General features: G+C 37.8%; 1 protein-coding gene across 1 annotated transcript in view; it reads right to left on the minus strand.

Moving 5' to 3' along the window:
* Positions 1 to 26,338, minus strand: part of YTHDC2 (YTH N6-methyladenosine RNA binding protein C2) — a 30,288-nt gene that overhangs the window by 1,426 nt on the left and 2,524 nt on the right. Inside the window, exons 4-27 of the mRNA XM_058823945.1 lie at positions 25,488 to 25,687; positions 24,729 to 24,895; positions 22,170 to 22,272; positions 20,827 to 20,983; positions 18,525 to 18,632; positions 17,356 to 17,504; positions 16,855 to 16,990; positions 16,377 to 16,503; positions 15,331 to 15,396; positions 14,380 to 14,558; positions 14,124 to 14,220; positions 13,961 to 14,048; positions 13,780 to 13,860; positions 12,775 to 12,857; positions 11,739 to 11,844; positions 11,483 to 11,602; positions 10,863 to 11,135; positions 10,296 to 10,422; positions 9,619 to 9,824; positions 8,741 to 8,936; positions 7,535 to 7,644; positions 5,805 to 6,094; positions 5,226 to 5,403; positions 4,037 to 4,240 (exon numbers count right to left, since the gene is read on the minus strand). Coding sequence (XP_058679928.1) covers positions 4,037 to 4,240; positions 5,226 to 5,403; positions 5,805 to 6,094; positions 7,535 to 7,644; positions 8,741 to 8,936; positions 9,619 to 9,824; positions 10,296 to 10,422; positions 10,863 to 11,135; positions 11,483 to 11,602; positions 11,739 to 11,844; positions 12,775 to 12,857; positions 13,780 to 13,860; positions 13,961 to 14,048; positions 14,124 to 14,220; positions 14,380 to 14,558; positions 15,331 to 15,396; positions 16,377 to 16,503; positions 16,855 to 16,990; positions 17,356 to 17,504; positions 18,525 to 18,632; positions 20,827 to 20,983; positions 22,170 to 22,272; positions 24,729 to 24,895; positions 25,488 to 25,687 — 3,551 coding nt within the window. The remainder of the gene's footprint in view (positions 1 to 4,036; positions 4,241 to 5,225; positions 5,404 to 5,804; positions 6,095 to 7,534; positions 7,645 to 8,740; positions 8,937 to 9,618; positions 9,825 to 10,295; positions 10,423 to 10,862; positions 11,136 to 11,482; positions 11,603 to 11,738; positions 11,845 to 12,774; positions 12,858 to 13,779; positions 13,861 to 13,960; positions 14,049 to 14,123; positions 14,221 to 14,379; positions 14,559 to 15,330; positions 15,397 to 16,376; positions 16,504 to 16,854; positions 16,991 to 17,355; positions 17,505 to 18,524; positions 18,633 to 20,826; positions 20,984 to 22,169; positions 22,273 to 24,728; positions 24,896 to 25,487; positions 25,688 to 26,338) is intronic.

Consider the following 26,338-nt stretch of genomic DNA (forward strand, 5'->3'; position numbering starts at 1 on the left):
CTATGGTGGAATGAGATAAATAACCAAACTTCTTATGAAACTTTTAAAGTAATTTCAAAGTGATTCACACATTCTCCACCACGAAGCTAGAGCTTCCAAAATGTTTACATCCAGAAAGTTAGAAGAATCACTTCTTTTTCCACTTCAAATATGCCTTGTAGGGTTTGACCATAAGGAATGTCTCTCAATGACAAAATTATCACGAAAGGTTTTATGAGCTTTGTAACAGATTAAAAAGCTGTTGCATAACCACCTGAAGAAGAAGGAAGCTGAGATTAATATTCTACTATAGAACAGTCCATTAGATATTCATCTTGCTTGTTACTTTTAGGTAATTTTTGCAGAAATCCATTTGTACCTTCTCATGCTCCCTCTATGTTAACTTTCACACAGAATTAGGAGACTGTAGCTGTTCTTCAAAGAAAGAAGTCAAAGTTGCTTTTATTTCCTGCTTTAGTGAAGCCGGATGAAATTCCAACCCAGCAAGTATTCAAAAAGAAAATGAATGAAATCCCCAACCTGAGACAGCATCTAACTTACTTAAGGATACCCTGATTTACCCACACACCAAACAAACTGAAAGTAAACACAACCCCCCACACAACATGTCCATACACCATTCAGGTGTATTTATGCCATTTAGGACTTAGTAGTCCAAAAGATGCAGTTCAGTAAATTACCAGCACACATTGCTGTTGTAAGACAAGCAGTCCTAGATAGCTCAAGCCAGACTTAAATGAGAATTAATAAAAGGAACAGAGGAAAAAATAAACATAGAATAGAATAGAATAGAATAGAATAGAATAGAATAGAATAGAATAGAATAGAAAGAGACAGTTGGGACAAGAGAAGATTAATAGGGAAGTTAATCTCACATTCCCATAAGGGTGCAGTGCACTGTCAAAACTGGAAGGAAAGGGCAAGGTCAACCACCTACACTCCTGACTTGAGGGTGTCTTCTCTTCCCCACTTTCTTGTCTGAGAGGACCAGTGCAACGGCCCATTTTCAGTGTCAACTGACTTGCTGAAAATTACTTTTCAGTATCTGCATTTGCCAAACCATCATATGTAATATGTCACAGCAGTCCTTCAGTGGTATTGCCAAGACAGCTGTGTTTTGATTGGTTGATTAGATTTTAATTTCAGCTGACTTTTATAACTAACTTATATGAGGAAGTAAATTGAAATTTCTTTACCTGGAACAACTGAGTTTAGCTGAATCACAGCTAACCTGCAACTTTGCATTACCAGGTCAAGTTTTTACTTCAAATTGACCACAGATTTGACCAAAAAACTGTTGACAAATATCTCACTGAATATGAAGTCAAGACAGAGCTCTGCAAGAATCACAGAATCACAGAAATTCTAGGTTGGAAGAGACCTTTAAGATCATCGAGTCCAACCCATGTTCTAACACCTCAACTAGATCATGGCACCGAGAGCCACATCCAGTCTTTTTTTAAACTCTTCGAGGGATGGTGACTCTACCACCTCCCTGGGTAGATGATTCCAGTATCTGACCACTCTTTCTGTAAAATACTTCCTCCTTAATTCTAGCCTATATCTCCCTTGGCGCAGCTTGAGACTGTGTCCTCTTGTTCTTATCTGTTGTTGCCCGGAGAAAGAGACCGACCCCCAGCTCACCACAGCCACCCTTCAGGAAGTTGAAGAGAGTGATAAGGTCACCCCTGAGTCTCCTTTTCTCCAGGCTGAACAACCTCAGCTCCCTCAGTCGTTCTTCATATGGCTTGTGTTCCAAGCCCCTCACCAGCCTCGTTGCTCTCCTTTGGACACGCTCAAGCATCTCAACGTCCCTTCTGAAGTGAGGGGCCCAGAACTGGACGCAATAGTCCAGGTGAGGCCTCACCAGTGCTGAGTACAGGGGAAGAATGACCTCCCTCCTCCTGCTGGCCACACTGTTCCTGATACTGGCCAGGATGCCATTGGCCTTCTTGGCCACCTGGGCACACTGCTGGCTCATGCTCAGCCGACTGTCAGCCAGCACCACCAGGTCCCTTTCCACCTGAGCACTGTCCAGCCACACCGTCCCTAGCTTATATCGTTGCAGGGGGTTATTGTGGCCAAAGTGCAGGACTCGGCACTTGGACTTATTGAACTTCATCCCATTAGATTCTGCCCATCCATCCAACCGTTCCAAGTCCCTCTGCAAAGCCCTACGTCCCTCTAACAGATCAACACACGTTCCCAGCTTCGTGTCATCTGCAAATTTGCTGATAAAGGACTCTAAACCCTCATCCATGTCATCAATAAAAATATTAAACAGAACTGGCCTCAGCACAGACCCCTGAGGGACACCTCTGGTGACCGGTCGCCAGCTGGATGCAGCACCATTCACCGCCACTCTCTGGGCCCGGCCATGCAGCCAGTTCTGAACGCAGCAAAGAGTGCTCCTGTCCAAGCCACAGCCTGCCAGCTCGTCTAGGAGAATGCTGTGGGAGACAGCGTCAAAGGCCTTGCTGAAATCCAAGTAAACAACATCTACAGCCTTTCCTGCATCCACTAGGCGGGTTTCCTGGTCATAAAAGGTGACCAGGTTGGTCAAACATGACCTACCCCTCCTAAATCCGTGCTGGCTGGGTCTGATACCCTGGCCATCTTGTAAATTTTGCGTGATGGCGATTAATATAAATTGTTCCATTATTTTGCCAGGTACTGAGGTCAGGCTGACTGGTCTATAATTACCAGGATCTTCCTTTGCACCTTTTTTGTAAATGGGTACCACATTGGCCAGCTTCCAGTCATCCGGAACCTCACCAGTGAGCTATGACTGTTGGTAAATGATGGAGAGTGGCTTTGCAAGCTCGTTTGCCAGCTCTCTCATTACCCTGGGGTGGATCCCGTCTGGTCCCATAGATTTATGAATATCCAAGCATTTCAGTAGTTCTATGACTACCTCCTCTTGGATAATGGGAGGACCATTCTGCTCCCTGTCACCATCAACCAGCCCAGGCGGGCAGGTGTCTTGAGGGCAAGTCATCTTCCCACTAAAAACTGAGGCAAAATAGGCACTAAGCACTTCTGCCTTTTCCTCATCTGCAGATACTAAGTTCCCTCCTTTGTCCAATAAAGAACAAAGGCTGGTCTTACCTTTCCTTCTACCATTAATGTATATGTAAAAACATTTTTTATTATCCTTTACAGAAGTTGCCATTCTAAGTTCCAACTGAGCTTTGGCCTCCCTAATATTTTTTCTGCATGCTCTAGCAGCCTTCTTGAATACTTCCTTAGAGACCTGACCCTTCTTCCAACGCTGATACATCCTCTTTTTATTCTTAAGTTCCTCCAAAACCTCCTTGCCCAGCCAGGCTGGACGTTTACCCCGTTGACTGATCTGATCTTTCAGCACACAGGGATGGTCTGTTCCTGTGCCCTCAAGATCTCTGTTTTGAGGTATGCCCACCCTTCCTGAACTCCTTTGTTTTTTAGGACTGCTTCCCAAGGGACGCTCTGAATAAGTCTCCTAAACAGGCCAAAGTCTGCCCTCCGAAAGTCCAATGCAAGAGTTTTACTGGTGCTTTTCCTGACTTCACCAAATATTGAGAACTCTATTATTTCGTGATCACTCTGCCCCAAGTGACCTCCAAGAATCATGGCCAGCTTCCTAATTGGAAGTGAATAAAACCAGTTTTAATCAAAATTATAATAAGGAAATGTGCGAGTTTCTTAGCTTTAGAGAGCTGTGACTTGACAGTAAGTGCTTGCTCACTTACAATACACATTTTTTGCATGCAAACAGTAGCAATCCCCTACTTTGTTAGGATTTTTGTTTCTGGTGGTTGTTGTTTTAGAGGATTAATGTACAGTACAAATATTTTTCTTACTCATGATGTCTGGAGAAAATTCCATCGCAGCTTTGAAATACTATTTCTTCAGCAAGCACAGACATTTGCACTTTGGTCTGCTTCTCAGAAAGTCAGAAGCCATAAGCAAAGCTGTCCACACCACACACAGTCATTTGCTGCATCCTCCTAAACCATCAACCACTGCTAACAGCTGGTTTAAGATTAAGACCCACCTGAAAGCATCCAGACCCTTGAACAGAAAATATTAAGTAAACCACGCTGCTCTCCCAAAAGGCTCCATTCAGTTTCCGTTCATTACTTGGTGTAGTGGACCATATTCCCTTCTGTTGAGAAATATCAATGTTTTGCAAGTTGCTACTTTTCATTATAAAGTATCGAACTGGCATATTTTGTCTTGGTGAAGGAGATTTGCAACCCTGGAAGAAATAAATTAAATTATTAAGTACAATAAACCAGGCTTTATTTCTGAAGTTTCACACACAAGGACAGAAATCCCTTGACTGTGCTCCTCCCTTCCTCCTCCAGGTTCTAGAAGAAACATAAAATCTATCAGCTGGTCCTGTCCAAAATGGCTTTGAAATGTATATCATATCTATTTTACATTTTTAAAGCACTTTTCAAAATAATAATTAATCCATGAGGGGCAGAAAACAAGTAAAGCAGAACAGGATTAAAAAGTCTACTATTAGTTATAATTGGTTTAAGTCTGACACACCTTGAGATGACACCAAAATTAATCATCCAAGAGTGCAGTCTACAGCACTACTTGTATTTCTACATTCAGGAAACATGTTTTCTTCCTTTTACACTGTCTTAATTTAAAAGCTGAAAGATTCAAGAGGAATTACTAAATCCTCCAATAAGTCCATGATGTTTCCTCTCAATGATCTCTTTAGTGTTACTGCAGTCTACTATTCAAGTATATAGGGACAACTATGACAACAATCTCATTTAAAATGTGCGCTTTGTTAAAATAACCATCACAAAAACCCCAAGCAGTCATAGTAAGGCAGATAACACAGATACAGTATCAATTATGCTATTACAGAAACAGAAAAAAGCAGAATCCAAAAACTTCAGAAGTGTTTGTATAATATACTTATTTAGTTGAAAAAAACTAATACACATTCATTAGAACAAGGGGGTTTCTTTAAATCTCATTTTTTCTAATTTGGATAGCTTTACCTCAGCAGATGACAAATTATTTTTACTGTATTAAACTAGTGAAACAAGGATAATTAGTCTAGACTTTAAGTTCCAGAAGGAAGTATTATGCAGCTGTTATAAATTAAAAGTTAAGTTAGGTTCCTAATGTATCAGTAAAATACCTAATTGCAGAATGATATCAGCAAGGAATTCTATTACTTTTGAAGAGTAGGGTGATATGTTAGAGAACTCTACCTTTCCAGACACCGGAGAGGAAGGACTAGCACTGGGGCTGGAATAGCTACTGCTGTCTGCAGGCTTCACAGAGGACTGAGCTGATCTGTCATCTGAGGATCGTTTGGAGAGCAAAATGTCTTTTTCTTTGTACTTCTTTGGCTGGTGGAGTGCAGGAGATGTAGATTTCACTGAAACCCTAAAAAGACATACCTTGAGTTTCACAAACAGTCACTGAACAATTTACATCGACCTGTCAACCTACTGCATGACCACATGTATTACAGAAACTACAAAATCTATTAAACCCTAACTAAAAAAGCCATACCAATCATGCATTGCTTTTTAATGCTACTGTTAAACCTCTTCTACTACTTCTCAAACATCGCAATTCATGGACAATATTCCTGACTGCTCTCTCAAAAAAGCAGGCCCAGGTATGAAATACTTCTTTATGGGATTACAATGCAGCATATAACAGTATAACACCTTTGAACTCTATTTCCAGCATTTCCACCTCCTTATTACTAGCAGAAATTTAAGTGATGCTTGTATACATAATTTGCAACCTACAGTGAGCAGAAGACCTCAATATCTTACTTTTCAGCATTAGAGGAGTCAGACAATTCCGTTTCTGTTGAGCTTTTTCTGCTGTTGGTGGACTTCCATGTAGATGCCAAAGGAAGTTCTTCACAAGTCACAGGTCTTGGTCTCTGGCCAATTCCTGAAGGCTGCTGGAGACCTGCAGACTGTTCTTCAGCACTCAGAACAGCTGTAATTGCTCTTACAGTTGTTTCATCAACCTGAGACCATGGTTTAGAAGGAGCTCGCATACGACGCAGGAATAAACTGTGCCACTTCTGCCTGAGTTGCAACAGCATACCAGCAGCCTGTAATGGGTTCAAATTCTGTTAAATGCTGATGAAAATTAGATTAGACGGGTAAGAGGACCCTATCTTTTTCCTATCAGGCAGCACCTGGCATTCTAATATAAACAGGGCCCAAAATGAAAGGCAGGACTAAGGTCTTGGGGAAGGGAAATAATCCATATTTAAACTAAATGTTAATTTACTTTCTTTTCCTTGGGTGCAAGGTAATTTTTGAAACATTTCATTTAGCTCTGTACTAAACTTTGCTTTGTACTGTAAATCCACAGACTTTTTTTTTCCTTTTTATCTTTTGAGAAAACCCAATCCTTTCATGCTTTATGCCCTTCCTCTCAAATCAGTCTCCACTCATGCACTCTTTAGTCATACTTGAGGGAAAAGAGCTCTAAGTGATTTTTTTTTTACACAGACATCTGCTCAAATGTGATTACTAAATTCAGAAGACTATAGTCTAATTCCCACGTTATCAGAAATGCTTCCATTAAAATAAATTTTTAAAAAATCACACTTTTGGACATGTCTAGGAGAGACAGTATTATTATTAGAGCTGGTGAAATTGTGTTTCATGACCCATAAACTACTCCTACCATAGCCACAGCTCCTCAATGACATAAAGACTTCAATTTCAAAGAGGTTTACATTTATCCTTCCAAAATCTGATGGCAACTTTCTTTCAGCAAATCCAGCTTCAAGTGCTCCTTTTTTGATCTGATTTTGGTTACTCTTGCACAGAAAGAAGGATGCAATATGCCAATGTGACTGTTCTCTCAGCTCCTGCTCAGATTCTGGCGATCCCAGCTCCTGCTATAGCCTGATGGAGCACCATGCAGGCAGGACAGGAGGCCAGAAGCAGCAGAAGGACCCTTATGCAGCCACTGTCACCTGCAGTTAGCTGTCCCTTGCAGCCATTATCTTTTGTCTGGCAGTCTCTTCAGAATCTGCTGACTTGTGGAAAGGGACAAAACTGCCAAGCTCAGACATATAAAACATCATACAGCCCAGAAAGTTTTTGAAGGAGATCCAACAGCATCTGCACTGCTGAGGCTTTCCTGCTCCCTCGTGTGATAGACAGGACACCCACACCAAGATGGAGGAAGAACAAGCACTCTCACTGTTGACTTAAATGACTAATTATTTTCTTTCCTTTTGCTCATAGGTAAAATAATTGAAAGGTATGGGTGACAGGTTATGAAACATTGCCACTTGGATGCTGAATACACAAGTTCAAGCGACAGACACCTCTGTGCCAAAGGGGATTGAAGCCCTTTAATTCTTGATGAGCTCATGAAGTAAAGGTTAAATCACTGAGTATGTAGTTTGAGACCAAATGGACCATGACAGTCTTAGAGAAAATTCTTGGCTACTCAAATGTTAAAAAAACCTTTTCATATCTTTTTACAATTCTTCTACATGAAGCAAACCTAGGACTGATTTCTTACTTACCTCAGGGTCCAGTTTGAGATGGAGCCATTCATCCAGCTTCAGTAGTGCCAGATTAGCAGTTGTTTTGTCCTCCATTTCACTGTCACTGCTATCATTAGATACCCCTCCTCCTGAATTAAAGATAAAAGTATTATTATTAGTATTATTTCTACTTATATACAAAGAAACTAACACTACTGTATTAACAGCAATAATATTTTCCCTTCTAAAATTGACTTTAAAATGTAAACATTTGTAAAACTACCTCTTCTTTTCTGCAAACACACTGAAAAGTCTTTACTCCAGATAGCAGCAATCAAGTAGCCAGACCTGCTGTAGGTCCTACTAGGTAAAAACCTGTACTGATATGATCGGACTCAACTCATGTACCCTCACCAGTATTCATAAGCCACTACCCAACTTTTGCCTAAAGCTGTTTGCAAAAGCACACGTGGCTCTATTTCCTCGTAAAACAGTAGATTTAAAGACTTAGTAAGGAAAAAATATACTTATAATACATATGGCTATTGATTAGGAATCCTTATTTTTCTGAAGTGCAATTCAATCAGCATGAACACTACTCTAAGGTTAACAGTTTAAAAGCAAGACAGGAAAGCTTCAGAAATAGGTTGGACTTTTAGTTTGATTCCAACTATGAGAACTAGCAGCAATTATTTTTGCTTCCAATTCAACAGGACTCAAATAAGAAAAAAAAAAGAAAATTTCTATATATTCTCTATTACTTACAGTTTATGGTACAGTTAATTGACATAAAAAATTATCAGTGGAACATATCTTGAAAATGCGTGTGTCAGCTAGAAGCAACATGACTTGTTTGCCACATTGATTATTTCTAAATTATTCAGTTTGAATAATCTGGTTCAATGTATCAAATAAAGTAGTCTGTAGAAAAAGAACATACATACTACACATCTCAGTATCATTATTATCATTAGACATTGTGGCTGCATTCTTTCCTTAGAAACTATACTGTAGTTTCTGAGACTCCCAGAACTGTGTAATTTATGGACCTGAAAATGTAAGGAATCCCAAAACTGAGAGTTTTACTACAGAACCTACAAACTATTCCTGAATAGCTACAGGAATTATAACACTGTTGTTTTCAGAATCAGCCATTATGTATTAAATATTACTGAAAAATAAGCTTTCCATGTCACACACTAATGTATACCAGTGGAAACATTCCAAATCCAGACTCCAGTGTACCTCGAAAGGATGAAGATGCCTGCAAGGCATTACTTGGCAGCCTGGCTGGTCCACAGAAGAGGGACACGGTGACAGGTGTCACAACAGAGCAGCACCTGATGTTTGCTGTCTTGTGAGCTCTTGTCATTTCATCATATATAAGCCAGTCTGTAGGGAGGGCCTGGATGGCTGCAGCTTGTCCATTTGCTGGGGCAATCTGTGCAAGAGTAGGTAAGACTAGGCTATTACACTGTTTACTGTAATTAATGTAAATTTTAACATATTTCTCATTTTATCCAGAGACACTGTGGATGCCTCAACCTGGCAGTGTTCAAGGCCAGACTGGGTGAGGCTCTGAGCAACCTGGAAGAGTGAAAGGTGTCCCTGCCTGTGGCAGGGGCTAGAATGAGATAAGCTTTAAGGTCCCTTCCAACCCAAACCATTCCACGATTCTATCTTTTGAGAAATAAATGCACGTATAATTATATACATATAAAAATATACATGCAAAAAAAAGTGTGAGAGAATTCAACCAGATTCACAAATTATCTTACCATGATAAAATATTTTGCTTTAAAAAACAAATGTTAAAAAAAAAGTTTCAGAGAAGAACTTCTTGCTTTTAAGAGTAGGGATAATTCTATTTTTAAAACAATGTTATAACTGGGGTGTTTTTTTGCCATTTTGCCTTGTTCCATCTAGAGAAAGGACTACTTGAAACAATGGAAAAATGAATCAGCTCCAATTCTATCAGCTGGGTAGAACAGTATTTTCTAAAGCTGTAGTGTTAAATGCCCATACTGCTTTTAAAGTACTGACAACTAGAAAAAGACATTTCTAAAACATGTGATAGATTTTAGTGCTCTTTTTCTTGAACTATGAATTTAAAGTGATTTTACCTTTTTATACTGAGACTGACCAAGAACAGAGGTAGGATGAAATCGCACTTTCTTCTCCTTTGGTTCAGTCAACACCAGGCTTTCTCTGTCTACATGCACAAGATTGGGATACATCCCAGCCACTAAGGCAGCTTTAATTACAGCCCAGTTCTCAGAGTTAGTATTAACATCTCTAATATCAGCTCCTCCTCTGGCTCTCACAAAACCTGACAAAAGAACAAGACAAAACAGCGCCATGTTAGCTTGTGTTTGGTTGTCAAAAGGATTTACAAATTAAAGGTGAAATAAACAATTATTTATTACATTTTTCAACCTGTTGTACTGCCAACCTTAACATCACCAGGAAGAAACCACTACACTGAAATCCTTCCTGATAAGAGGTTTCATACTAACACAGAATATCACTATTTTCTAAAACAGAAAGACATTTCCTATGGGAATAATTTATTAAAACATGAAATGCGGTGACAAGTGGAAATGAGGGTTTTTCAGTTATATCAGCCACACTTCCTCATCTACACCATACCCTGCATGAATGTGTACATAAAAGCGCATTTCAAATTAAGTAAGGAAAATTACACCAGTGAACATGATTTTTGTTACAATTTCTATATGCTTGACTTTAAAACAACATTTAAACATTAAACATTTAATTAAAATTTTTCCAAGTTCTTTACCTGAGGCTCTAAGCTGGCCAAGCAACTGTGTTCTCATTCCTACAATGATTTCCATTGTGGCTTGGGATAGGAAGTTCTTTTCACAGAAGGCTCTCTCCCAGCCATCACTGCGTGCCTTCTGCCATGCCTGAAAATGTTTTTACATTCGCCTATTAACTTGATAGGCTAAAACTAAAAACTGCATTTTTATAAAACATTACATTTATGTCAATAAAATTAGGATCTCCTTACGTGTTCATTACAATGATGATTATGTCAAGTTAAAACAATAAATAAAGATCATTACATTAATATCATGATTTGAAGTTCAGTGTAGTAGGATGTAAAGAGGCACATTGTTGGAACATTCAGAATTTTCTAAGGTTTGAAAATATCAACCAAACATACGACAAAAAGTGTTCCTCACAAATTTATGAGTCCAATACACAGCAAAGGCACTAGGCAAAAATAAAGTCTTCTCCAAGGACTTAATCACTGTCCACCATTCTACATCCAAGTAGAGTGCTACATTATTTCCCTTGATTGGGTGATCTACTGTGATTAGCACTCTCTGAAATGAAGTATTACCTGGAAAGCCCTGAGCAGGGCCATGTGGTCACTGAACGTCCCGGCAGCAAAACGCTTCCTGCACAGCATGGCCGCACGCTTCTGGGAGGCCAGCGTGGGCAGCACAAAAGGGTCTTGGCAGGCAAGAGCACAGGCAATGGTCAGAACAGGATCCAGGCACTTCAGAACTACAGCATACAACACCATTTTACCAAGGTGTGGCTCTACAGGTAATTCAGTGAGGTGATAACCAAGCTCAGTAAGATCTTCCCAAGGGTCCATGGCATCTATGGTCTGTTTATAAACAAACAAACAGAAAGGGGGCCGGGTACAGTGGACAAAATCAATTTACAATGAAAGCAGAGAAGATGTGAATAGTGGACATTAACTAGTCTTGTTTCCAAACACTAATAAAGCAAGTCAAACTATTAACAGAGACAAGACTTTGAAGCATTCTCTTTCCTTGACATGGAAAAACACATCCCCACACACAAAATGAAAACAAACAATCAACAAAAATTCAGAACATCCTTAAGTAATTAAAAACAGCTTCAGTACAAACTGAAGTCAGTAAGATAGACTGCTACACCACAAATTTGGAATCAAACACAATTACCATCTAAATCTATTCCTTTTCTGACCTTAAGCATATGCACAGCATTTCTCACAGTTACAGCAGGCGGAGGATCAGGAGCTTTCATGAGAAAGTCTACAATTGGACAATTAATTGGAGCCAGAAGTTTTGTGTACAAACAAATCTCCTGCAAGTTAAAAGGAAGAACAAAAATGATCACCAAGATTTGGAAACAACCCCCAAACACATGATCTGTTGCAATTAATAGTATGGTTTGATGACATTTGATTTTTTTAAGTTATAATTTCTAACTGAACATGCACCTGAAGTGGCATTCTGAGAAGTTCTGGAGACTGAAATTCCAACATATTCTGAAATCGGAGCCTGCTGAAGAGACGAAAACAGACTCCAGGCTGACAGCGCCCAGCCCTTGAAAATAAAATATGGGAAATTGTGAAAATTAGGTTTCTTTCTAAAAATAAAACCAAAAGCCAACAAACAGACACAGAAACTCAGAATGGAAAAGCAGAAGCACTTCTATGAAGAAAGTGTTATAAGTCACATGCAAAGTGAGAGTTTTCCAATCATGGATTATTTTTGAGAGTGTGGCAATTTTTTACTGAAATTTTTACCCAACACTGAGAAATCTGGAAGAAGAAAAACAAGATTTATCTAATGTAAAGTGCTGTGGGTTTTTTGCTAATGTAAAACCAGTCCAAATCTCAATCATGCTTTGTTGTAAGGAAATCAGTTGCAAACTTCTTTTCCTCTCCTCACATCCCCTAAACAGAGACGACCTTTGAGGTAAAAGGTAGAAAAAAGGTTAAATAACTTGTGAGTGAATGAGAGACAGCAAATTCTCTCATTCATATACATGCATGTGTATACGTGCAGCTTAATGCCAATGTGATTAATAAAACAGGCACTTGCTGCTACATAAGCTTCTGAGCCCTCACCCACAGTGTTGGGAAGAATATAATCATGGCCTGTTATGTCATAGATAGCTTGGAGAAAGTGATATAGGCAGTCAGTCCTCTGCCCACAGACAAGATGTGAAAACACCCTAATGGACCCTGTGACTGGTGGTGCTACATGGGAGAAAGAGGAAGGAGAACAACATAGTATGGGAAAACAACCTACACCTTCAGGAAATGCCTAAACATCAATTTTCTACAACTTGGGAAATGATTCCAAGGAAATACATACTGACGAGTACTCACCTGCAGAGAACAAGTGTTGGCCATTATCCAACACAACACTGGACTAGGCTAGAAACAGTTACTATGTTGTATGCTATATTCTAAACATAAAGGACTGTGGATATCTGCAAAATGGAAACCAGGATGAGGCATTTATTACCTGCCCTTTCTCTGGATAGCACTGGCTTTTGAAATCCACCCCATTTTTATCATTGTAACACGACTCAATGCATCAAAAGACTTCTAGAAAAACAAAGAAAGGAATATAAACTGAAAACTCAACGGGGTACATGAAATAAAAGTTACTAGTTATTTAGATTACCAACCGAAGTTTTCTAAAAAGTATGAAACAGTAATATATACACAGCAACTTCTGGCACAAAGGTATCTTCTCAGTTTCAAGTGAATTTATGATGGTATCTCCTTTGCAGTACCTTAGTGCTACACAGTTTTTGAAATACACATTTTCTAGTCAATAGGTAACTGCAAGTCAGTAAAAAGTATGTCAGATCTGTGTTCTGAGATACAACAAAGCAAGTAAAAATACATTATTATACCGAATAAAGTTTTCCTTTTTATCTCACTTGAAAATTACCTGCTTATTTTCTTAGACTGATGTAAAATTACAAAAGTAAGTTTGTTTTATGAGAACTTCAGAAATTTGGAATGTATGTCACCTATGAAATCCAATTTCATTTTCAAAGCCATACACTAGGTCTTAAATTGCCTCATTATGTCATCTCACTTTTCTTGAAAAAGTAATTAGGAATGGGCACTGAACACACCAAAAAACTGCTTAAAAACTCAATGGATTATTTTTGGATTTGATACAATAGTAGGACAAAAAGAACTCTCAGCGCTCTCAGTCTCAGGAAGGTGGTGGTCTAAACTGAGGATTTGTTTTAAAAATCCAGCAGAAATACTAAATTGCAAAAGAGAAAGATACATTAATACATCAACCTATATCAGCTTTTACAAGGTTTTTAGACAGCTAGCTATTTACAGGATTTATCTTAAAACAAATGGATGTCAAAACTTTTCAGTGAGGACTGTTGCCTGACAGGCACTAGCTCTTACCTAGTAAAGTAAAGTAAAAAAAAAGTTCTCCAAAATTTATGCACTGTGTGTTTTAGAATCGCACTCTGAAAATTTAAGGCAGTCATACCTCTTTCACCTTGCCTGAGTCAATGACAAACACGACATCATTGACTGTTATGCTGGTTTCTGCAATATTAGTAGAAAGAATCTGCAAAGAAAAAAAACCAAAACCACCAAAACTATAGTAACTGTAAAAGCAACAGCAAAAGAGATCATTGTAGCATCTGACAAAGTCCTGTAATACTTGCAATTTTGCGGATGCCAGAAGGTGGAGTTTCAAGCACTTTCTTCTGATCCAAAGTCTGCACACTTGAATGAAGCATGAAAACTTGGTATCTAATGCAACACAAAAGAACATTGTAAGGATCCTTAACAAAAGCAATGAAAAGCCACAGTGACTAAAGGTTTTACCTGTGAGCATTATCAGCAAATCTCTTGTCATCAAAAAGAATGCGGTCCCTCAGGCTCACTATCTCATCATACCCAGGAAGAAATATTAAAATTGCTCCTAAAAAAGGAAGTGGGTTTGCAGAGTTAAATAGAAAATTCAAATACATGTTGATGCCATGTAGACTAGCACTCAGAAGGTTTTAATTTTTGGGGATTGCTGATAAAAGAACAAGATTAATCAGAAGCTGAATCCACAACTAGTTAGGTATTTACCTACCCGCATCACAACTATGACAGATGCTGTGAAGTAAGTGCATTATCAGATCCAGATCCACTTTTTCATCATCAAAACTGTGATGATAAGCTGTCAGTAGTTCTCTGTCCTCTGCACTAAGGTCACTACCACTTTTTTGGACCAGGGAACTTTCATCAAGATTTCCAAATCCAAATGAAGCACTGTAATAGAAAAATACACCAGAGTCAAGGCTGTCCCTTCGGGTTTGAATTCAGCAATCAACTCAAACTTAGATCAAGACCAACATGACTACTGGTCTTGAATTCTAATTTTTAAGTGTAGCAGAAGAGAATCACCATAGTATTACTGCCCACTGATTTAAATGTCAACCCAAGAAAGGATGCCACTTCATTTATTCGTGTTAACTTTCCTTTTCTTAAACTTCATTGAAACACAACCATAAGCTAATGGAAGTATAAAGATACTTCTCGTTTATCTGTTCAAGGAAAAATATTTAAGAGATATGTATTCTCCCAAAATTTCCCACTAGCAGAAACTACACTAAGAGAAATTATAATAAATATAATCTTTACAAAACACTACCTCAACTATGATAACTGTAAGTTAATCAAAAAATCATTCTTGAATGGCCTAGTGTACACATTACGTCTGTAAAGTTTCTTTAATCTGTCTATTGTGTACAAAAATACACAGATAAAAACACGACTGATTTGTTTCCAAAGTAAGCATGTGAAAATAAAATGGTACATAGTACAAAATTAGCAAGTTGTGCAAATATAAACAATATGATACTGAGTACAAACTTTTTTGTTGTTTCTGAAATATTCCTATTCTTAAAAAAAAAAGGTACTCCTATTCAGTCCAGATTTTACAGCATGAAAAGTTAAAACCTGTTCTGATTAAAAGAACACAAGCCTCAAATTTCCCTTCACTATGCTATGCAACTCCGTCTGCAAAACAGTTACAGCTTACCTGTAGGATTCCAACAGATCCACAACCTCCGTCTGTCCAAAGCGCCTAGCCCAGTCCACAGCCATCCTGAAAGAGTTGCACAAGTATTTTTATTTGATTTTTCACTTCAAAAGATGAATATGAGTAGCACATCAGACGAGGCAATTGATACCAGACTTTTGTACCCATTTCCCTATTGTTAACAGTAGTGCTATTGCTGGATCTGCAGCTTTCCACTTGAAAGTGCTTGAATAGGTGTTAACAGCTACCTGACTTGTAGATAACTACGGTTCTTTACCGCAAAAGAACGTCAGTTTTACACAGGAGTACCTGCAAACATGCACAAAGAAAGGAGGAGGAAGAATATGCCATTCCCTTAAAAAATCAGGCCTACCTGTTTGCAGTAGCCTTTAAGTCATCTCAAAAAGTCACACCCCAGGTGTTTTGCATTAAAACGAGGGAAAACATTTGGCTATTTCATGTCTTTCAGAAGCTGTCCTTCTCACAATGCAGTTCACCATTTTACCTTTAAACTGCATTCCTTCCCAAGTTTTTCAAAGGTTAGCACCAAATATCAGACCCCTGGAATTCTAATTCTTATCATTCCATACTACAATTATTTACTGTACTTCCCTATTGATATGAAGACATACTTCATGACCACAAAACTTGAGTTTTACAGATTCACAAATACTTTTATGTGCTACAACAGACTTAGAAACATCACAGAAAGATCTTCTGATATAGGTAACTCCATGAAAATAAGAATTGCCAAACATTTTGGTCCAATTCAGTAGATTACAGTTGTTCTGCTAACCAGTGTCTTCAATACACCTACTGAAACAAAGTTTATAGCTCATAATCAAGATCGTGTAATTAAGAATACAATTTAGAATTTACAGAAAACAATGTCATTAACAGGAGTTAGAAAATTCTTTAACATCTAAATTAATTTGCTAACTTATCACTCTGCCCTAGGAACTATAGATTTTACAGCCTAAACAGTTTCTTTCTCTCTCCTATATTGACAAATAAATCTATATTTTGGTTTCTCTGTTTGTTTTTACCAGCCATTAGATGATTTGCAGTGGATACTTGCTCCCATACTGATCAACTGTTCTACTTGACTCAAAAAGCCTCTCCCTGAAGAAATCATCAGAGCAGTCGCACCAGTTTCACTGTGCCTATAATCAACTGAGAAGTAAAAAAGTAAAAATCAGCAAACCCAACAGAAATGTTATTTCTTCATCAAAATATAGTACAAATATTGCCTTCAAATTCCAGCCCAAAGAGAATTTGTTTCCTCACTTTATCTCTGCAGTCACTTCATATGAATTCCACACTGTCTTAGAAACACACTTCTGCCAATACTTCAAAACAACAACTAACTAAACAATTCATTAATTCTGCTAGCCCTAACCATTTTTTCAGGAGGTATCAGAATGCAAAGGTAACAACACTTGAAACTGGAGATAAAAGTAGCCATAAAAACCTAAGTAAATTTGAGGTTACTTTTTTTCTTACGTAATAACACAATAAACTTACCACTGACATTTTCAGTTAAAATAAGATTTAACACCTGAGCAAATGAATCAGTATCTTTATGCAACCAGATGTCAGAAAGACAGGAATCCATTTCTTTTACTATCCACGGTTCAAGGCAATTCACATCTTTTTCAGTCTGAAGATAAAAACAATATTGAATGATTAATCTCTTCCAAGAGTCGTCTTTATTCTCATACATTACTCACAAAGAATTTGAATGGTTCTTTTTCCCAGCAGCAACCAGAAATCCAACACTCAGGTATCAGTTAATGCACTGATTTTGCCATATGCAAGTACTAACACAATGGCAGTCGAGCCATTTGACTGAGGAAAAGCTGCGTACAAGCACCGTAACTAGAGCAGTTAATCCTAATAAAGTAATCTGTAAAATACATTAATATCCTGGAAGACTCTACAGAACTATCTTTAGAAAACAGATTTTAAATGGCTAGTAATACAACACAAATATAAACATCTCTTCCAACAAAAGAAAAAACTTACCAGTTGATTGAAGACAGTGTCACCACCCTCATCCAACCATTTGTACTCCTCATTTGCCTTTGGAACTGATTTTTGTCTCCGAGATGTCAGTTTGTTCGTGCTTTCTTGAGCTGAACACCACTCAGCAAGAGTGCTCTTCTGTTTCTCTTCTAGAATGCAAAGTATTCACCAAGAAAATTTTAGTCATCTTTATTATCCATTGTTTTCTACTAAAAAAGATAGTTACAGCAGGTCAAAGTTTTACCTATTCAACCTCTTTTATTTAATCTAGAATGCTACTAATAGTCCAAGATAAATGACATGTTTAAGGGTATCCAAAGTGCACTGCTGAAAACAAGGGCTATAAGAACAAGGCAAACCCTACCATTTTGGGATTTAACCTCCCAACCCTCTATTAGTCCAAACTACTGCATTCAATAATCTTCCTTAAGTAATCACCTTTCACACAAACTCAGCCCAGATCTTTTTCCATAAATGGAATGCTGAAGAAAAGTGATACAGTCCCTGCATGTAACAACTTATTTTTGCACGCAAGAAACAGTAGAAAACACCAGTGTCCTAATCAAACTTTTCTGTTCCCAGTGATCAGAGCTGAGCATTGTAATAAATATCCAGTTAGGATTGTATGTTATATATATAGCTTTGAGGTTTGCGTTTTTTAAAAACTTTTTTTAAAATAATCACTGGGATCATTACTTTCAGTTGCCCGGAAAACTTCTGAAGCAGTATCTACTTAATCAACTGAAAACCAATTATGTTCAGCTCAAGAGTATTAACACTTACAAAAAATATATCCATGCCAGAAGAAAGCAGTGAAAAATGTTACTAAAAGGAATGACTTGTACATTTCATGCAAATGTACAAAATCCTGCTTGCTTTACTAGCTGCACTTTAATTTACACCCAAAGGTACAGGGCATGCCATGCTTCTTTAGTATTCATGTGGGCAAAGCCCCCAGTTAGATTAACTCTACACCATTTTTTTCTCTAATTGCATAAACTATTTCAACAATGTAAATATTGAGAGCTTAAAGATACTTGCTGCCATATTATCAGATCTCATTTAATCTCCTGACTTTGGAATTTTAACAGAAAATAATCCTGTCCATTGTTTGTTCAATCAATCAATGAGTCTCATTGCTAACCCTTGCAATTAAGCAGTCCACCAACCTTGCTGCTTCTCTTTTTTGTACTTCACCATCTCTTTGTTTGTATACCCAGTGCTTCGTAAAATGTCCTCCAGAAACATCTCTTTAACTTCAAAAGGTCTCCCTTGGACTAAAAGTATAAAAAAATCCATTAAAGATTATATATTCACTAGCTTCACTTACAGCATATATTTATTTTTAAATTATCTTCATTGGAGTTTATTTTTCTCAAAATTATACAAAACAAAACATTTCCAATGTAAAATGCCATCTTGTTTCTCATCAAGCTCTTCAATTTTATCAAGTGTTATAGCAAGAGATGTTGATAAGATGATTATAACATTGACAGTTATTACCCATAATTTTTTTTTTAAATGAGAAAAAGAAAACAGCCATTTTTGTTTAGGGTTACAAACAAGAACTTACCATGTAAGCCTGCCACCTGGATTAAAAATGTAATTAATTAATAAGCAATGAATACAGTTTTTGCAAGGTTCCACATGGAGACAGTACATCTTTGTATTGAACTACTTTCTTTTAATGAGAAGTATGTGAGAAGATAGACTTATCTCCATGTCCTCAACTAATTCAGCAAAGCTGAGCTTTGTTTACGGAGTACTTCTTGACAGATGAGACATCCCAGTGGCCTTTACCTTCTAATAATTTATCCTGATTTCTTTTTCAACGTGACTGTTTTCTAGACCTTATCTGTGGACATTAAAGGATGCTTTTTGCATGAAGAATTAAAATATCTACATTTTGATTTCTTGCCCCTTAAGCTGACTTTAGGTCACTTAGGATTCTCCTTCAGAAAGAACAATCCACAATTCACATACTTTTCGAAGTTGTCACAGAGGAAGTATTCCAACAATGATAACAAACTCTGTGTACTACAGCAATCCATGACTACGAAATGTTGGTTTCTGTGGTGAGAATTTTGTCATCCATATTGCTGAAGAATAATCAAACCTTTTTCACTATATTAACAGAAACAGCCGCTTCTTTTAATTCTCCAATTCTCAAATTCTCAAAAAAAAAAAAAAAAAAACCAAAAAAAAAAAAAAAAAATCTCTATTTTCAATTGCTCTTGGCTTTTACTGCATAACCAGCATAAGCACTGTGGTAAACTGGAGAGATTGTCACCAGAATTTCCAACACAAATATACCAATCTGAAAGAACAGGAAGCTGCAAAAAGAGTAAACTGGAAAATCACACAACAATCGCAACTGAGGCAAAAAATATTCAGAGAACATGAAATCACGTGTCATTTCCAGATTCCCGTCTCCAATAAATTACAAGACTTATTTTACTAGGCAGAAATTCAAAATTGGGAACTAGAAATAAACACGTCCACCTGCAAAAAAAGGGGAAAAGAGATTTCCCTCTCACAAGCATTTGCTAAAATAAACGAGTAAGCAATCCCACCTGTTTCCTAAAACTGCTGAGATTTTTTAAAAAAAGGCTGACATGCAGAGAGTCTACCTGACTGTCAAATAAAGCATTTATCTTAAAAACTACTTTTCAAAACACATTAAACTTGGACATTATTGTTGAAAAATTAAGAGGACTGTAAGGTGCCAGATGAGGTCGTCCATGCAGAAAACCTGCAAGCAAGGAGGGTGGCGAAAAAACCCCCAAACCCACAAAAATCCCCCATCTCCCATGCATTTGTATTTTGCCTCTACTAAAGATCTGTCAAATGAAATTAAAACAGCAATAATGGTAACTTTTCTTTGCATTTAAATGTAATCTAACCGCAGGTAACTGAGTCAACACAAACTAAGAGAAACTAGATGCCTTTTCTGAATATTTACCTAGATGAATGGCTACTAATTTGCTTAAAATCAAAGAATCACGTGATTCTAACATGAAACCCAAGCTGCTTATGCCTGTAATTTTAAACTGAACGGTACAGTTACCTGTGTTTTATACAGTAACCAGTAACAACTCTCATGAAGAATAAGAATCTACTGGAGTGTATTAATATACGTCACACTCATGTAGCTCCTAAGTTCTGTATCAGCATGAAGACAACACTTCAATAACCTTTTCCTACTTCTTTATTAACAGTGGAAGGGGGCAGGACACACCTGCATTTACAGAACTCCCAGTGACTAAAACACTTTATTTTGTGTTTCCTAATTTTGTGAATTAGGAAAATAGTTAAGAAACAAGAAATCTGACTACACAAAGAACAAGGATTCCTGTAACTCTCAATGTATTCATCATGCGCCTTTACTCAAAATAGTTTGCTACAGTTTAGTAAGATCTGTGAGTCTCAGGGCAGGTATAGTCAGATTTAAGAGTTAAGATAAATACTCACTATGTATTACTGGGCAGCTTCCAAAATACCTAATAAAGAGATTTGCATCTAAAGCAGCACTAGAAATAATTAGTTTTAAATTATTCTGGTTTTGCAGCACGTCTCTCAGTTTTATTAGCAGGAAGTCACTAAACCTATCCCTCTCATGTACTTCATCCTGTAACAAAAGAAAAAAGGAGATATAAAAAAACCTCACAGATTCAAGATCACGACTTCCGACAAAAACAAACTTAAAAAAAAAAAATTGATTGCACATTACAAAGGCTTCAAATGTGTACGTCTAGTTTAAGTAATAGGGTTTTTAAAAAAAGAGGGGTTTTTTATGCTTTCCATCAGCAAAAAAAAAACTTCAAAAAGTTTTTATCAGAGCTGAGTGCATTGTAATGCTGAAGCTCTATACACCTTAATTTCAGAGGCCAAAGTGAATATCTGAAACACCTCTAATTTTGTATTTGTATTTGAAGCCAAATTTCAAATCCTACAAATCTTACTCTAATAAATTCTCACTTCACCACCGAGCATTTAAAGAAATGTGACACCACATAATCAGAAAAACACAGAGATTGCTTAGACAAGTCATACACAAAGCCTATAAATTAAGGCACATAACAGAATAACCACCTTTGTCATTCCTCTGTTTTGTTTTGTATTATGAATGAATGAAACAATGGCTCAAATACAAGGTTTATAGGCTGACATCAAGAATGTATAGATCATTCTCGTGCTTTCTTTATGCTTTGATAAACAGGTAGGCACCTAAACTTACCATGTTTTCTTTTAATCTTCAGTACTTAAGTCTTGCCATAATCATTCTAGTTCCTCTTACTTATTAAATTCCACAATAAGAATACTAACATAATCATAAATGAACACACCTGAGTAATTTGCGAGCAACTGGCCTCCACATTATATTATTATATATGGGCAAACAAACGGACTGAAAACCTGGTATTGCTAAAACAAATACATGACAACAGATATTCTGACATGATCATATTGAACCACATCAATCTAAACCTCCATAAAGATTTTCTGAGGAACAGGGGAAGTTCAGAAAAATTTACACTTCTGTCCTCCTCAACTCCTCCCAATTCCACAACTAATCATTGGCATGAAAATAAAATATTTTTACAGGAAAAAACACAAATGCACAGAAAAACACCAAAATCCACAAAATACGCATGCTACTCTAAGGACTCAGGAAGTCTTTAAATTTGAGTCAGATTCTACCAGACAAAAACAACTAAAGCCCTCCGTAAATTTAAATTTAAAAAAATGAGGACCTCATTTTCTAAAGCAATACATATTGCTCCACCCCACGTGAAAGACCACAGGATGCTCACCACAATAACATGCGTCACGGTGGAGAGGGTGCTGTCTCCTGCCATTAGTGTGCGAAGGAGCATGTCATTAGTGCAGAATGTTACCAGTGTCTTTGGAGAAACCCTATGGAACACACCACAGAGACAACTCAGGGAATTTGCACCATTTAAAGGTAGTTAGCTTTCCATAGATCAAAAACGAAAGCAGCTGCTGACAGGAAGAGGAATTACAGTTCTCTCCCCAAAAGACTCGCGCATTTGTTTTGAAACTATGCCTTTTCCCAGACATTTCCTAACAATTTGTAGTGCTTTTGACCCAAAACTATGGACAACAGATTAATTCAAAAAATAATATTCAAATTTTAATAAATAAGGAAGTAAAAGAGAACTATGAAGAAACTCTGCATGTCATTCAATTTACTAGAAAATTCCATGCGGAAAACCAAGCTTCAATTCCTCAGCATATGCCTGGATATAGCCTTTGCATTTGACTACACGTGGTGGGATGAGCCTAGCTGGATGCCAATTGCCTCTCCAGCTACTCTACCCATCCTCTTCATGGGTAGGGGAGAGGAAACACAACAAGACTCACAGGGTCAAGAAGGAAAATGTGGGTCTCTCTCATGGACAGTCCTACATGAGCTTCTCCAATACAAGTCCTTCCCATGGGTTGCAGTTCTCCATGAACTGCTGCAGTAGAGGTCCCTTTCCACAGAATGCAGTGCTTCAGGAACAGCTTGCTCCATTGTGGGACCCCCACAAGGTTACAATCCTGACAGCAAACCTGCTTCTGTGTGGGCTCCCTTCCCGGGGCCACAGGTTCTGCCAGGAGCCAGTTTCAGCACAGACCTCCCAGAGGATCACAGCCTCCTTCAAGCATGCACCTGCCCAAACATAGAGTCCTGCACAGGGGGATCCCTGCTGCACCATGGACCTCCATGGGCTGCAGGGACACAGCTGCCTCACCATGGGCTGCACCTGGCCCTGGAGAACCTCCTCCCCTCCTGCACTGATCTGTCTGCAGAGCGGCTTCTCTCACATTCTCTCACTGCTCTTCTTCAGCTGCTGCCTCTGTTGCGCAGATTTTCCTCCCCCATTCCCCACTGTCCAGAGACACTACCACCATCACAGATGGGCTCAGCCTCAGCCAGAGGCAGGTCTGTCTCGGCTGGCACTGGCTCTGTCAGACACGGGAGAGGCTTCTGGCACCTTCTCACAGATGCCACCCCACAGCTCCCAAAGCCTTACATTACACAATACATTACAGCTGACTAAATCACAAAGTAATCTGCTGATACTCTGGTTTTTCAGGAGGTCAAAACACTGAAATGTTACAATTCTGTATCTGGGGCAGAGTTAGCTGCACCAATAAAAACTGCAATTGTCACTACTTCCTCTGGCCACCCAAAAGGAGCTGAAAAGTTCCCTTGTACTGTACTCTACAGCTCTTCTCTGGAAGGCAGTTAAGAAAACTTTAAAAATTATACTTCTCTGCTGTGTTACTATAAACACCTCTAAACATCTCCACTCCAGATTTTTTTTTGTCCACAACTCAAAATATTGTTATCTCCCCCTTTTAGTTTTCTCTGGATTAAATGTATTGGTTCCTTTCTAGGTGGATTTTCTGCACTGTTTCCAGTAATTCTTCCATTTTGATCTGACTTTGCTCTTCCTCTGCCAGCATAGTACTTCCATATATTAATCATCCAGCTTATTTGTGATACATCTTCACCAGCTTGTCTAATCTCTTAATAGCCTTCTGAGCTTTCACACACACATTTGAATTCTTATTTTGGCTTTGTTGTTCAAGTACATTAATTTTCACAGCTATGTGTTATCTTTGTTCACTCGAGCAACACAACCTTTTGCCATCTTCTGGTCACTCATCTCCCAACTGCTGGCCCTTCCTTGAAATGACACTGCCTATGCAGCACAAAGATGTAAAGACCCCACACAATCCATTCATGCTCTGCTTTACAGACTAATTCATCAAGTGATACTGAAATCTCAGTTTTTACATCACTTCATGTTTTAAACACAAAAGCTGAAGCAGAGTAAATTTAGTCCAAACTAGACAGATAAATAATGCTCAGCTTCATCAGTCCCTTTCCAAATTTGTTGTCTTCCCTTTTATGACTCCTATCAACTCAGACTACATAAACATTTGTTACAGCATGCTGGTCTTCACACCTACCTTCAAAGCTTGCAGAACTTTTGGATCCACACATGTTAAAAGTAGACAGGGGAAAAAAAAATAGAAAGTGTGGACTTGATCTGAAAATCAGACAAGGATTTTACATGCATACACTCGGCAGAAGAAATCAATAGAAAGCACTTGAAACTCAGTTCTATAAGACAACCTACTACATGAAACTGCAAAACACAGGAAGAAAGCCATAATTTTCACTCTTAAGAGTGTAATTATTTACTCTTAGTACTCTCAAGAGTATCCCTTACCTGCAATAACATATCCCACTTATAATTTGTGGGGCTGCATCCCAAACATACTGCAGTTTAAATGTACACAAGATTCACAATACCAACACAAGATCAACTGACACTTAGAAATAGCATTAGTACCTGCTTTCTAACCGGATCTGGTAACCAATTGTCTGGCCAATCTTCTCTCTTCTTTCTGCTGCCACTCGTTCAGCCACAGCAACAGCTGCTAAACGTCTTGGCTGAGTACAAAACACACGACAGGGAGTTCCATTCTTGTAGCAGTCATCAAGGATAAATTGAGGGATCTGTAGAGAAGTGGTTCAAATTTATTCTTTCAGAAAGCCACAGCTTTGTTAGTACAGGGAAACAATTTAACACATTGCAAAAGACTTTTCATTAGGATTATCACTGCAAGCATACGTGAATCAGTGGAAAATAAATTTCTAAGTATAACTTATTTAGTTTTTTTTTTTTTAAGAAAAAACTTGCAGTGTCTCTCTCCTGCTTCAGATAAATCTAAAAAAAAAGCCCCCTACAGATAAACTCTCATTTTAACACAAAAAATATATTACTGTGGGTACTAAGAACATAAAGAGCCTTAGAAGAAAAAGGGGTATACAAACATCACAGTTACTTTCCCTTCAATATTTTGCATTATTTTAATGAAAAAATTGTATCTACAAGAAAATTGTGAGGAAAAATTTATGCTTTTAGTATCTGTCTACTGGCTTAGTGTTTCAAAAGCAAGAAAATTAATTGGAACACAAGATTTTTAATCATACAGGAAAAGAAAAGCCTTAAAATAGCATAAAAATATCCCATATCACAAATGTTACACGACTGGCATTAGTTTAGTATAAACACTGTTATGTTTTTTATTTCATTGAAGAAACATACTTGCGTAGTTTTTCCTGACCCAGTCTCTCCTATAATCAAAACAATTTTATTGTCCTTTATTATTTGGACAATTTCTTCCTGTTTTTCAAGAACTGGTAATGACTGCCTGAAGGAATCAAACTCTGATTCCCCTCTTTTCACTGGGACCTGGGGGATACCATCATTAAGTCGACCACTTGTCTTGTTTACTTCTTTGTTTTCTGTAAAGAGAAGTTAAAAGTTTATTTATACAGATCCAGAGGAAGGTCACTAAAACACAGCTCAAAAATTGTATGTAAAAATTAATGTTGCTGACTTTTTATGCATCCCTGTGGGTAAAGTGACAAACCCATCACAATTTAGAAGTCATATTTATAACAACATGTCCTCCTGAGGTGCTTGAAATAGATATTTTTCAAAACAGTTATTACTTTCACAGGTATTTTGAACAAAACCAGACTCTTCCAGAGCATTGCTCCAAGTCAAAAAATCCTACAAAGAGCAAAAGGAGAAAGAAAAACTAAACCAGAGAAAAGCGGCCAAGTGTATTTTGGTGGCCTTTGTAACTGCGCCCACATTTCACACCTGCAGTTCTCCCCAGAAATACACACTTACAGAGTTAAACCTTTAAGCTATTGCACGAATTTGCCTGAAATCATACTAATGCAAGCATGCTGCATCAAGAGTCCTGGACCCCACACAGCAGTGTGATGTGCTAGAAAGCAGTGCGTAAGTAGCCCAGAAACGTGCTTCTGAGGGAGCTGCTTCAAATCCATCATTGCAAGTGCTACTCTGTAGTTCCTTGATAATTATTTTCCAGAAGAATGAAAAGTTTTCTGTAGACTAATTATAGACATGATAACTGTGATTAA

The sequence above is a fragment of the Ammospiza caudacuta genome, chromosome Z, assembly GCF_027887145.1.
Source record: "Ammospiza caudacuta isolate bAmmCau1 chromosome Z, bAmmCau1.pri, whole genome shotgun sequence".
In the NCBI taxonomy this organism is placed as follows: Eukaryota; Metazoa; Chordata; class Aves; order Passeriformes; family Passerellidae; genus Ammospiza; species Ammospiza caudacuta.